Source organism: Piliocolobus tephrosceles, chromosome 11 (genome assembly GCF_002776525.5).
Source record: "Piliocolobus tephrosceles isolate RC106 chromosome 11, ASM277652v3, whole genome shotgun sequence".
Taxonomy (NCBI): domain Eukaryota; kingdom Metazoa; phylum Chordata; class Mammalia; order Primates; family Cercopithecidae; genus Piliocolobus; species Piliocolobus tephrosceles.
In genome coordinates, this window is record NC_045444.1 from 127,851,434 (window position 1) to 127,864,420 (window position 12,987).

The 12,987-nt window shown below is 62.3% G+C and overlaps 1 protein-coding gene and 1 long non-coding RNA gene across 3 annotated transcripts in view; one reads left to right on the plus strand and one right to left on the minus strand.

Moving 5' to 3' along the window:
* Positions 1-1,764: 1,764 nt before the first annotated feature.
* PDCD1 (programmed cell death 1) lies at positions 1,765-10,677 on the minus strand. 2 transcript variants are annotated; one of them, XM_023195076.2, is made up of 5 exons: positions 10,519-10,677; positions 4,388-4,747; positions 3,963-4,118; positions 3,713-3,747; positions 1,765-3,197 (listed from the first exon to the last, which is right to left on the minus strand). In XM_023195076.2, the coding sequence occupies exons 1-5, from the start codon at positions 10,592-10,594 to the stop codon at positions 2,961-2,963; spliced, it is 864 nt and encodes a 287-aa protein (XP_023050844.1). In that variant the 5' UTR covers positions 10,595-10,677; the 3' UTR covers positions 1,765-2,960. The 2 variants fall into 2 exon arrangements, with proteins under 2 accessions (XP_023050844.1, XP_023050843.1); XM_023195075.2 differs by having other exon boundaries at positions 1,765-3,200.
* A 147-nt stretch (positions 10,678-10,824) lies between these two features.
* The window catches only part of LOC111528380, a 4,921-nt gene continuing 2,758 nt past the window's right edge, over positions 10,825-12,987 (plus strand). Inside the window, exon 1 of the long non-coding RNA XR_002726960.2 lies at positions 10,825-11,831. This is a non-coding gene — a long non-coding RNA (uncharacterized LOC111528380). The remainder of the gene's footprint in view (positions 11,832-12,987) is intronic.

A 12,987-nucleotide genomic window follows, 5' to 3' on the forward strand; every position in this document is an offset into this window, starting at 1 on the left:
TTTTGAGACGGAGTCTCGCTCTGTCGCCCAGGCTGGAGTGCAGTGGCGTGATCTTGGCTCACTGCAAGCTCTGCCTCCCGGGTTGACGCCATTCTCCTGCCTCAGCCTCCCAAGTAGCTGGGACTACAGGCGCCGCCACCACACCCAGCTAATTTTTTGTATTTTTAGTAGAGACGGGGTTTCACCGTGTTAGCCAGGATGATCTCCATCTCCTGACCTCATGATCCATCCGCCTCAAGCTCCCAAAGTGCTGGGATTACAGGCGTGAGCCACCGCGCCTGGCCAGGGTTCTTTTTTTTATGCTTCTGTCTCTGCTGCATTTGGGATTTGTGCATATGAGTCTAACTTAGTACTTTTCCAAATGACTATCCCTATCCCTGGGCGGTTGGTTAAAAAGTCTTTTCCCCCTCACTGATTTGGGTCTCAGGGACTGGGCCTGTTCCTGTGTCTTCGGGTGCTTATACCACCCTGTTTTCATTACAGTAAGTTTCCCCTGAGCTCATAAAGCTGATCCTCTTTCACTTTCTTTTCATGTTTTTTTGGCTGTTACTTGCTTATTAGTTTTTCCATATGAGCATGATAGTTCCAGAAGTGTGGTTTTTATTGGGATCGTATTAAATTTATAAATTGCATCGGAAGAATGTGCATGTTTGCAGCTGTGGCGCCTCTTCGGGGCCCAGGGGTCAGGGTGCCTTTAACTTCAGCCTCTGTGGCAGCTTTCCCACATTTCTGGCTAGGTTAATGCTGGGAGCATCTTCTCTCTTGCTGTCCTAGATGAAATATCGTCCGCCACTCCATCTCCTAGCACGCTGTGCTGTGAATAGGTGTCCGAGAGCCGTGAGTTCTGGACGCTGATCTCACATGCACCACTCTACGGCTTTCTCATTGCCTGTGGTCATTTTCCATGGGGCCTATTGGGTTTTGCGGGTGGAAACCCACATCATCCGCAGAGCCCCTGGGCAGCATCCCCAGAGCCCCTGGGCAGCATTCCCTCCCAGGCCTGATCTGCCAATCTCATCGGGAGTCCCCACGGGTGGGAGGTCTCTGTGCCTGTCCCTGACACAGGCATGGGGATGATTCTACTGCTCGTCCCCTCCAGGACCAGGCTCCAGTGTGGCAAGCACAGAATGGGCCCCAGGGCGGGGCAGTGGGTGGGTGGCTGTGGGGACTGGGGACCTGGCAGGGCTCCCTTCCTGGCACCGTCCCTGCTGCCAGCTGCCAAGGACCGCTGCAGCGTGATGGGGCTCGAGCAGGTGTGGCTTTGCCCCCCCACCACCCCCACCTGTGTACTTGGGGAGGGACTCGCAGATGCTGTGTCTCTCATAGCCTGGGGCAGCCTCCAACCCTGCTGTGGGGGCCCTGGCGCCAGGCACCACCCCTGCCTGGAGGGACTGGCAGGCATGGAGACACGGGGGCGCTGGAGCGGGCACAGCCACTTAGGGACGCCCATGCCTGGCCAGGAGGCCTGGGGGCAGGGGGGCAGGGACCCCCCAAAAGACCTGGGCTTGGGGAAGATGATGCCCCCCGCCCCGTGATGTAGGAAGGATTTCTCACCCGAGGGCTGTATGTGTGCGTGGGGCAAACAGGGCGAGGAGGGCCTGTGTGTTTCTGGGACAGTGAGGGAAAGGCCTGACTCAGGCCAGGATCCAGGGTAGCCGCCAGCACGCTCTATGTGAAGCCTCAGCCTGGCTGCAGCCTTGCCCCTCCCTGGAGGCCTCCCTCCCTCCTGCCCATGGCCCCCACAGCCGCCTGACAGGACAGAACTCCTTAGCATGCTCTCATATTTAATTATAATTATAATATAACAGAATCACAGGGAAGGGGGGGTCCCTTGTCCCAGCCACTCAGGTGCCTGCTGGCCGCCTGGAAGCTGGTGGCCCTGCCCCAGGAGTGGGGGTGCAGTGTGTGGATGTGAGGAGTGGCCAGGCTGCGGTGGGGGTACTAGGCCGAGGAGGGGACGCCTGTACCTTCCCACCCAGGCCCTGGTGGGAGCCCGGCCAAACTCCTTTAAATAATTTTGTGAATGGGTGCCAAGGAGAGCCCCCAGAATGGGCAAATGGGGGGGCCCTGGGTGCCTGCACCTCTGCCCTCACAACACCCAGGTGGCCACAGCTGGGAGGGGCCTGAGTCAGCCCCAGCCCTGCTCCCCTGACCTTGGGACCCTAGGATATCCCTCTCCTGAGTGGTGTGAGGGGCTGGGGTGGCATCGGGCGGCGGGAGGCCAGAGTGCTGACTGGGCCTGAAGGCCTCCAGCTCTGCCTGCCCTCTTACTGCCTCAGTTTCCCTGCCCCACAAAGGCCCTGAGATGCTGCCTGGGCATGTGTGAAGGTCTAGGGGTTTCCTGCCTCACCCACCACAGCCAGGAGCTCTTCTGGCCTTCCCCGAACACTTCTCTAGGCCTGTGGGGGAGCAAATGACTCCCGGGGAGCCCCCAGCCCCATGCACCTCCCACCCCTGTGCCCAGTCTTGGACCCTGCGTCCAGGGCGTCTCGGGATGCTGCTGCCGGGGGCACCTTGGCTGCTCCAATTCAGTTTCCAACCAGCCCCCAAGTTCAGGCAGGAGGCTCCGGGGTGGGGGGGCGGGCAGGGCCATGGCACCTTCAGCCCTGGGCCGCAGGCAGCAGCAACAGCAGCAGTGATTCAGGGAGCTGGGCACAGGCAGCTCTGCGCAGGCAGGACCTGAAGCAGTGACTGCATCTGGCCCTCCCTGTAGGGGATGGTGGCACCTGCTGCCTGGGCTCACTGTGGGCCCTGAGACATGAGTCCTGTGGCGGGGCTGTGCCTGGCAGCGCTGTGCCTGGCAGGGCTGGTGCAGGTGCAGACTGGTGCCCCCATCGCCCCCAGGCAGCTCAGCCCATGGGCAGCCTGCAATGACCTGCACCCTGCCTGCTTCTGAGGGAAGGCGCTGACCTGGGCTCATGGTGGAGGGTCTGCAGAGCACCAGTGGCCAAGGAAGCCGGTCAGAGGGGCCAAGAGCAGTGTCCATCCTCAGGCCTCAGTGGCCGGGGACTCCGAGGGCCGTCGGCTGAGCCCCTGCGGGCCGGGGACGAGGTGCCCAGCCCACTAGGAAAGACGATGGTGGCGTACTCCGTCTGCTCAGGGACACAGGGTGCGGGGGGCTCCGGGGTCTTCTCTCGCCACTGGAAATCCAGCTCCCCATAGTCCACAGAGAACACAGGCACGGCTGAGGGGTCCTCCTTCTTTCAGGAGAAAGAGAGAGGAGTCAGCCCCCATGACCCACCCTAGGAGGGAGGCCGGTGGCTCCACAGCCTGGCTGCAGCGCCCACACTGAGCCTGGGCCCCCCACTGAGAGCCGCTTACCCTGGGCTGTCCCATCACTGCCCTCTGTGTGATCTGGGGATGCCCCCCCTCCTCTCTGGCTCATGTTCCCCTGTGAAATGTCCCTGGCATTCTTGCAGATTTAGGATTCCAAAATGTCACTTTTCAAGGTCTCCTGCCTCCAACGTAAGATAAGAAATGACCAAGCCCACCCCACACCCCCGCAGGCAGGCGCACGCGTGGGCTGGGCACCCCCGGAGACCCCAGGCCGTGGCTTTAGGGATTGAGATTGCTGCCTGGGGCCGGAGAGGTGGGGTCCTGGCCGTAATAGAAGGTGAGTCCTGCAGGCCGTGTGGCCCGAGCCTGTCCTTCCACCTCTGCCCACCCAGGAAGGAAGGCACAGTGGATCACGCAGGAAAAGAGTGAGACTCACCAGGGGCTGGCCGGTGCGCCTGGCTTCTATGGTCCCTGAAGAGAAACACACTTGGGGTCACCAGACCGACCCTGAGCCGTGCTCCCCAGGTTGGGGGGTCTTAGCCTAGGGGCCTTCATCAGGGACTTAGTCTGAGGGGGAGGTACGGGGGAGGTGGGTGGGGTGCGGGAAGGGTGGAGGGAGGGGAGGTGGGAATGAGGCTGCCAGCAGGGTTAGGGCAGGGCAGGACGAGGGGCTGGGAAGACGTTACCTTGTGCAGCCCGGGAGCAGATGACGGCCAGGACCCAGACTAGCAGCACCAGGCTGCCCAGCAGGCCGCCCACGACACCGACCACCAGGGCTTGGAACTGGGCAGCTGGCCTGGGTGAGGGGCTGGGGTGGGCTGTGGGCACTTCTGCCCTTCTCTCTGGAAGGGCACAAAGGTCAGGGGTTAGGACGGGGTCAGGTTGGAGGGTCAGGGGCAGGGGTGAGGGCCGACTAGAGGGACTGGGGTGCTTCCAGAGCGAGAGGACAGGGATGCTGGTAGCATTCCCCGGGTGTGGAACAGAGCCCTGGACTGGAACCGGGAGGTCCCTGCCTTACGACCCTGGAGCTTGTGATCCTGTGCAGGAGAGGGCACCCACCCCAGGACCGGCTCAGCTCGCCCCTGCCCCGGGGCCTCTGAGGCCGCCGCACCTGTGACCCTGAGCTCTGCCCGCAGGCTCTCTTTGATCTGCGCCTTGGGGGCCAGGGAGATGGCCCCACAGAGGTAGGTGCCGCTGTCATTGCGCCGGGCCCTGACCACGCTCATGTGGAAGTCGCGCCCATTGGGCAGTTGTGTGACGCGGAAGCGGCAGTCCTGGCCTGGCTGGCTGCGGTCCTCGGGGAAGGCAGCCAGCTTGTCCGTCTGGTTGCTGGGGCTCATGCGGTACCAGTTCAGCACGAAGCTCTCTGAGGCGTTGGAGAAGCTGCAGGTGAAGGTGGCGTTGTCTCCTTCGGTCACCAGGAGCAGGGCTGGGGAGAAGGTGGGGGGGTTCCAGGGCCTGTCCGGGGATTCTGAGAGATGGAGAGAGGTGAGGAAGGGGCTGCGTGGCCCCGCAAAGCCTCCCGCCCACATCCCTCGGGCAGCAAGGGCTCTGGAAGGGCCAGCCCAGCTGGAATGTTGTTGAGAAGTCTCTGCTGGGGCCTCTGCCGCCCGGGGACTGGCACTCGCCTCCACCGTAGAGCCTCTTCCTTCTACGGGAGGCTGCGGCTTCTGCCCAGAGCCTGGCTCTGACTTGGGTCCCCCGATTTCCTTCTAAGAGTCTTCACCCCCCTCCCTGTTGAGGCCAGTCCCCAGAAAGGGCTGTTTGGGGGCTACCCATCCCCAGCCCCAGCCCCTGACCCTTGGGCATCCTGGCCTGGTCCTGTCTGCACTGCTCTGGCACAGGGGAGTGGAACTGGGCTGGGTGGGTGGGGGCTGCCCAGGGAGACCCCCGCCTTGGGAGGAGTACGGCCCCTCGGCAGGCTCAGGGTCCAGTTTGTACCCCCTTTTCAGCACAAGCTCAGAGCTGGGACTATGTGGTATGGGCATTGCTGCCCTGAGCAGTGGGCAGTGGGGCCTCCACATTTTCCAGCAAGACAGTGGGGACTGGAGCTCACAGCAAACATGCTTCAGAGACGAGGTGGGCCATTGCCTCGGATGTGGACAGACACAGGCCCCTGACCCTGGGCTTCCCAAGACAAGGACCTCCTGAAACATATGCCTGCCAGGGCCAGGGCCTGGGATGCCCACATGGCAACCTGGGGGTCGCAGCTCTTCTGCCAGGCGCAGGCGCTGACACAGGGGCTTAGGATCCAGGCCCGAGATGCCATGCAGCGGGGTGATTTTCCAGGCCCACCCACATGTCCCATGCCACAGGGTTCCCCAAAGATGGCACTAGCCCCGCACTGTCAGACCTGGGGCACTGTCACTCAGCTCCGTCTCGGGCCCGGGCATGGCCCCCCAGGAGGTGATACAGAGACCAGGCCCTGGTTGCCACAACTGTGGTCCCTCTGCTTCCTGGGACAGGCGGCCTCTGTGGCGGGGGGTGGTGATGACTCAAGAAGCAGTCAGCTCAGAGGGGGAAGGGGCTGCTGCCCTAGTGGCCCAGGGCGTGCTGGCTGGACACCAGAGGTGAGTGGGGCTGTCATGTGACCAGGACCAACTCCTAGTGCCAACCTCACTGGGCACCTCCCAGGGGACAAGTGAGGGGTCTGAAGTGACCTTGAGGCCACCCAGAGCGTCCCTGTTCCCTTTGTGCCCCGTGGCCTCCTGGCTGCCCAGCGCTCGCCTCCTTCACCTGCATGCCTGTCTCCCAGCTTCCTGGTGGTGTGCCCAGAGGTGGCAGGGGTGGGGGCCAGCTGCACAAGGGGTTGCTGACGTGAACCCCCTCTCTGAGACCGCCCTTGTCTGCCGGCCGGCCCGGGGAAGCTCCCTGCAGAGGCGTGGGCAGGGTGGCCCCGGGGAATCTCCCAGCCACTCCAGAGTGGATTTTGACCAAGGAGGGCAGTGGGGTAGTGTGAGTCTCAGGGCCAGCGGGCAGCCAGGGCAGGGCACTCAGAGACCTGCCTGAATGGAGGAAGATGGGCTCCTGGCATCGGGGTCAAGAGGGCTCCTGGGAGGCGGCCTGGGACAGGGCGGGCTGCAGTCCTTACTGGGACTAGGCTGGGGCTGGGTGGACCCAGCACAGAGCAGGGGGAATGCCCTGCCCTCTGGGTTTCTGGGAGTGCAGTGGAGACCCAGTGGCACCACCACCGCAGGCAGCCCCTCGGGGCCTCCATCAGGCAGGTGAGGAGCAGGGGTCTTCACGGGAACTGTAAGCAGGGACCCTGCATGGTCAGGAAGTGCTGGGGGACCCTCAGCTGTAGGGTGAGGTGCTGGCGACAGGACCAAGGTCGCTGGGTGTCCACACCGCAATGTCCATGGAACCATCTGTGCATTGTTCGTGGAACTAAAAACTTAACTGCTACTTCTTTGCACACATTGGTGGAGGGACCCGCTCTTGACTTGATCTGTGCTGGTCGCTGACAGGCTCAACCCTTTTCCTGTGTGGCTCGCACCGGCCCTCGGCCAATGGGCCTCAAGCCAGGACCCTGGGCTCTGTGCCGCGTCCCCCTCATTTTGGAATCCACCCCGGGGAGCAGGCCCAGCGGGGCCCCTCGGCCTCTGCTCCCTCTACCGACTGCCTGGGTGGGGTTGGGGCTAGAGCTTGGTGTCTGCATTTCAAGCAGCCTCTCCCCCACCTCCCCCAGCCGGTCTCAGAGATTCTGGCTCCCAGAGAAGCCCAGTGGGGGGGCGCTGAGTGGCGATCCCCACGCAGGGCCTGCCTCACCTCAGTCCTCAGGCCACCTACTCCAGGAAGCCTTCCTGGCTTCCCTTGGCTGGTAGAGTCTACTAAGAAGGAGAATATTCAGAAATGACCACTGGCTGGTCCTGGGTCAAGTTAGATTTGGGGTGTTTCTATGGGATCCATTGTTTCCCCAGTAGCTCCCTCTCGGATCCATGTGGGATCATGGGTTGATGAGAGAGGGCTGTGCCCTATGCAGGGTCAGGAGGTCGTGGGTTGATGAGAGAGAGCTGTGCCCTATGCAGGGTCAGGAGGTCATGGGTTGATGAGAGAGGGCTGTGCCTTATGTAGGGTCAGGAGGGAGAGAGAGCCTGTCCCAGGGCTGTGGAACAGGCCTGTGAGGCGGCGGGGGCGCGGGCGGGGGAAGTGCTCCCACAGAGAGACCACACTGCAGGACGCGCTTTCCAGAAGTGCACAGAGAAAGGTGTGCCCACCCGGCTGGAGGAACCTGCTGCTCCAGGCTAGACCATCTCTGACTGTGGTCCCATTAGGGACAAGGAAACTGGCCCACGGGCTGTGCTGGGACGAGGACAACGAGCTTGTCCCTAGAGGACCTGGCAGGGGCGAGCAGTGGGGTCTTCCAACTCCTCACAGTCGTGTGTATGTGGAGGTGGGAAGGGCTGTGGGCCGAACCGTGTCCCCACAAATTCCTATGCGGAAGTCCTAACCCCATGACCTCAGAAGGCGGCCTTATTAGGAATAGGGAGACGGCAGCTGGGACTAGGTAGGATGAGGGCACAGGGCCAGGTGGGGGCTGACCCAGCACCCAGCACGCCTGGTTTCCTCAGGGAGCTGAGATCACACCCCTGCACTCCAGCCTGGGCGACAGAGCAAGACCCTGTCTCTAAAAGAAACAAACAAAAACGAATCAGGGACGGGGCTGCGCAGTTTCCACACTCACCCGTGCGGAGATGAAGGCAGAGCCCAGGGGATGCTTCTGAAGCCGAGGAACACAGAGGGTGGCCACAAAACCCCCCAGCCAGGAGAGGCTGAGCAGAGCCCTCTCGGAGATGGGGAGCCGACCCTGTGGCCCCTCGGTCCTGCACGTCCAGCTCCCGACGGCGGGAGGACAGGCTCTGTTTTTAAGCCACAGCCGGGAGAGGCTGAGCAGAGCCTCCTCAGAGCGCCGGGGAGCCGACCCAGTGGAGCTCCATGCTGCACGTCCAGCCCTCGGATGGTGAGAGGGCAGGCTCTGTTTCAAAGCCACGTGGTCGGTGGACCTTTGTTATGGCAGCTCCAGCCGCCCAGTCCCCAACGCAAGTGTGTGAGTATTCTCAGTTACTGATTCCAGGTGAGGGATATTCATTGTCATGTTTTTAAACTTTTTTTGTATATTTTTCAAAATAGTCGGTTTAAAATCTAACTTTAAAAATTTGACTTTAAAAATCGAACTTTAAAAACGTGTGTCATGGAGGCCAGATGCAGTGGCTCATGCCTATAATCCCAGCACTCTGGGAAGCTGAGGAGGGAGGATCGTTTGAGCTCAGCCTGGGGAACATAGCGAGGCCCCATCTCTACAAAAAATGGAAGAAATTATCCCGGCAGAGTGGCGCGTGCCTATAGTCCCAGCTACTCCAGAGGCCCCGGAGGTTGAGGCTGCAGTGAGCCGAGACCACATCACTGCACCCCAGCCTGGGCGACAGAGCAAGACCCTGTCTCTAAAAGAAACAAAAAAGTGTCAGGGACTGGGCTGGGCGGTTTCCACAGATGACCCGACTTAATCCTCAGGACGCAGCCTTACCAGAAGGCGTCCTCACCCATGACCCCAAAGCACACGGAGAAGTCAGTAAGGGGCCAAGTCCTGCCAAAGGCCCAGAGCTCAGCAGCGGTAGTGCTGACTGGAGCTCATGGTGGTCCCACGCCAACACGAAGGCTCTTATTTACGCTCCTGCCCCCGGACAGGGGCCAACAAGCCGCTGGGTTTGGGATATCTCTTAAAACACAAGGGGAGCACACACCTGAGGTGGGAGTGGTGACCACGGGAATGACAGAATGGCAAACGCAGTGAATAGATCAGGAGGGAAAAGAGGCATGCTGGAATGAAGACCACTGCGGCCGGGGTGGCCACATCTGGGTCAGGACAAACAGGACCCCAGTCGTGCTCACTGCGCCTTGCTGAGTGCCCTGTGCTGAGTGTTACTGGTGGGGAAACCAAGGCACGCCGCTTGTGAGAGTCTTGTCCGGCACCAGCGCAGGCACCTGAGGCGTGAGTGTCTGGCTGCAGACACCTTGCTCTTACCTTTCCCACCTGGGTTGGAGAGGGTGGGGTCTTGAGGACGTGCCTGAGGAGCCAGGACACGGGGGAGAGGCTCGGCTCCCCTCCTGCCTCAGCTCCTCCTCCCCTGTGACGAGCACCCCTCTGCACTCTGGTTCCCTCACGAATGTCTCCCTGGGGTGCCTTTTGGCCGCAGGCCCTTTGCCCAGCGTCTCCAGTTCTGAGTCCTGAGTGACCCATGGGCCTCCCTTAAGAGGTGGTGCGAAGGCAGAAAGGCAGGGCCCCTGGTGAGGATGCTGCCTCAGGCGCTGGGGAGCAGGCCCCAGGAGAGGGGGCTGAGGTGCGGAGCCCCTAGTTGCCTGCCACAGTGAAGGGGCACCAGGACCCCTGGGATGGGAGCCTCGAGGGGATGTCAGGGCAGCCCCAGGGTGCCCCTCATCTTGTCCTCCCAGTGGCGTCACACCCCAGTACCCAGAAGGGCCCAGAGGGACCATAAACCACCTTCCCCAGGCCTCAGCATCCCCAGGGGCAGGCTGGCTGGGCACAGAGGGCCCATGGGTGGGCTGTGGTCACAGTGGACGCAGAGGGTCACGGGCAGCCCAGGAAGAGGTTCCCCCGCTCCTCGATGCAGGAGAGTGAGGCCAAGGCCTCCCCCGGGGATGGTCTGAACAGGGCTCGGGGAGAGCCCTGACATCTGAGCAGAGACCCAGGCGGGCACAATCCCCACCCAGGAGGGATCCTGGAGACAGAAGCACTGTCCTCACTTGAATAGGAACACTTTTGATATAACGAGAAAAATATCACCAGTTCATCTAAAGTTTGACGTCGTAAAGCCAAGGTTAGTCCCACATGGGACTCGCCCCACCCTTAGGAAAACTCGAGTGAGGACCGAGGATGCCCGGGCAAGGCAGAGCCGCCACGCAGACTCGCCATGAACAAGGTGTGGGGTCTGGCCAGCCTGACCCGTCATTCTACAGAAACACGCAGCCCCAAGGACCGGCCGAGAGGGGACAGAGGTCCTGCCTGCCCAGGAGCGAAGAGGGCACTTGGGCCAGGGGAAGAGTTGGGGCCCAGAGAGGAACCGAGGAGTCTGAGCTGCCCAAAGCCGCGCAGCGCAGGGTAAGGGGCAGAGCTGTGCTGCCGGGGCCAGGCCCGCCACAGCACCCCCCGACCTGCCAGGGACTGAGAGGGGACGGTCCCTCCAGACTCCTGGCTCCGGGACACCTGACCGCCACCCCACCTACCTAAGAACCATCCTGGCCTCCAACCCAGTTGTAGCACCGCCCAGACGACCGGCCAGGGTGCCTGTGGGATCTGCATGCCTGGAGCAGCCCCAGCAGTGCCGCCGGCCGCCTCCTCCGCTGCTCAAGCTGAGGCAGATGTGAGCGGAAGGGAAACCGTCCCAGGTCAGGTCGAAGGGAGGGTGCCTGCCCCTTGTTCCCGCCCCCTCTTCCTCCACCTCCACGTGGGCGGGAGTGACAGAGGTAGTGCTGGGGGGTGGGGGTGAGGAGGGGGTAGGACTGGGGGAGGGGAGGGGAGGGAGAGAGAGACAGAGATGGGGACAGAATAGATGGGGGGGAGGTGGGCCCATGGCCCCCACGTCCTACCCTGTGGGGGTCTGCCCAGCTCAGGGCCCCTTCCTCTGTCTCTGCTCACTGCTGTGGCCTCTTTCCATATCCCCCTGGAGCTGCTCCTCCTGAGGCTGCGGGGTGGGGGCAGGCCCTCCCCCGTTCCCCCCATCTCCCTGGGGGCCGGCCTCCCTGCCTGGGGAAGGTGGGTGGGCCCTCTGGGCTCAGGTTCCTGGGCTGCGGTGAGGGGTGGGCTCAACCCCACTCCCATTCTGTCGGAGCCTCTGGGAGCCTCTGGGCTGCCCATAGCCTCTGCCTCTGCTGGGGGCAGGTATCTGGCCCCTGGCCCCTGGCCCCTGCCTTCCCGGCCCAGCCCCCTTCGCTGGGACACAGGTGGCTCTACTGAATGACAATGTCCATGGCTAATCGGCTCCCCCTCAAAGCTTCCACCTTCTGAACAGCCCCACACCATGGCCACGGTTCCAGATCTTTCCACCGTGTGATGCCTCCAACAGCCTGACGGGGGGCCAGGGTGGTGGTGGGGCTGGCTGTGAGGCTGACCTCACCTTCCAGCCTTGACCTCCTACCCCGGGGCCCTGCCCTCCAGCCCACTTGTGCCGGGGTGGGGTGGTTCAGGGGGTCCAGTGCCTGGGCCTGGCTGATGGCATTTGTGAAGCGGCTTGCTTATCTCCTTGTATTCTGCGCTGAGCATTTTATTACAGCGAATGGAAAACAGGAGAAATGAAACTGCTGATATTAGTGATGAGATGCGTCAGGCTCATCAGCTTAAAATAACCGAAGCGAGGCTAGAAACCGCCTGACAGCTGGCGCGGCTGCCTGGCTCAGAGAGACACTCGGCCCGACTGTGAAGGGAAAACATTAAAGCACCGAAACGGTGGAAAAAGAGCATCAAAGATGATGTCTGCGAGGCGCGGCCACGGCGAGGAAGCTCTCGTATGAACAAAGGGCCACTCCCGGGTCTCAGAGATGTGAGGCTGCGTGGGTGGCTTGGCGGGGGGGTGGGGGGCCCAGCTGGCCGGGTGGGCTTGGCGGGGGGCCCCCAGGGGAGCCTGGCAGCGCCCACTGTGCTGCCAGACAGCTAAGGTGGCCCACAGCAGCTGTATCCTGGCACACCCACCCTTGTGCTCCAGGGGCTGGGACTCTGGGGCTGAAGAAGTGTTGGTCGGTAGGTGCCTCCATCGCCCTGCGCCTCGCCCAGGCAGTGGCTAAGTGGCTAAGCTGCCCGTGCTGGCTGTGCTTGTCCTGAAGGCAGATCCTGGACAGAACCGCCCTCTGTCCCCAGCCCTGTAGAGCCTTGTTCCAGCCTCTGTTGAACGCTGTCTCTGTTCCGGCGCAGCCATGGGCCTTCCTCAAGGCTCCGAGCTTTGTGGGACTGGGAATGCCACGGAGTGGGCTGGAGGGGAGGCTGGGCCCAGGAGGTGGGCTCTGAGATGGGAGATGCTATCAGACCCCTAGAAGGTCTCCTCACCACCAAGGCCCTGTCCCCAAAATTCCACCTGCCAGGGCTTGGACATGTGTCCCGGAGTAGGGGGCAGGCACAGGGAGAAACCCAGCTTCCATCCTGCCCCTTCCTTCCTTCTCCTTCTCCCACCCCTCGCCTCTCTCCCTGCAGTCCCTCTCTGTCACCCGCTCTCCTTCCCTCTTCCCCTCAGTCCTACTGAAGGCCCCTGGGTCATGGGAGAGGAGACCTGGTGGGGTGGGCCCGGCGTGGAGCCAGGGGACTGTGGCCACTGAGGCCAGGGCTGCCTGATGGTCTCTCCACGCTGCCACTCACCGGAGCACCTGCAAAGAGACACGTGGACCCAGGGAGGGTCTGCAGGGCTGGGAGGGGTCTGGGGTCTGAGCCTGGAGAGCATAGGGCCTGCAGGGATGGGCACTGGGCCCGGACTAGTAGGCTGGACGTACAGGGTCCTGGGACCGCCCCCCCCCCCCGGAAGTAGATAGGCGATCCCAGGGCTCAGGTGTGGGGTGGGGACTCATGGAGCCTGCACCCCAATGTCACCCTCCAGACCGCTTATCAACACCCTCCGCCAAACACATACACTGTCCCCAACACACGATTTCCAACATACCACACCCCAACACACACAGTCCCCAGCACACACAAAATCCCAAACACACACA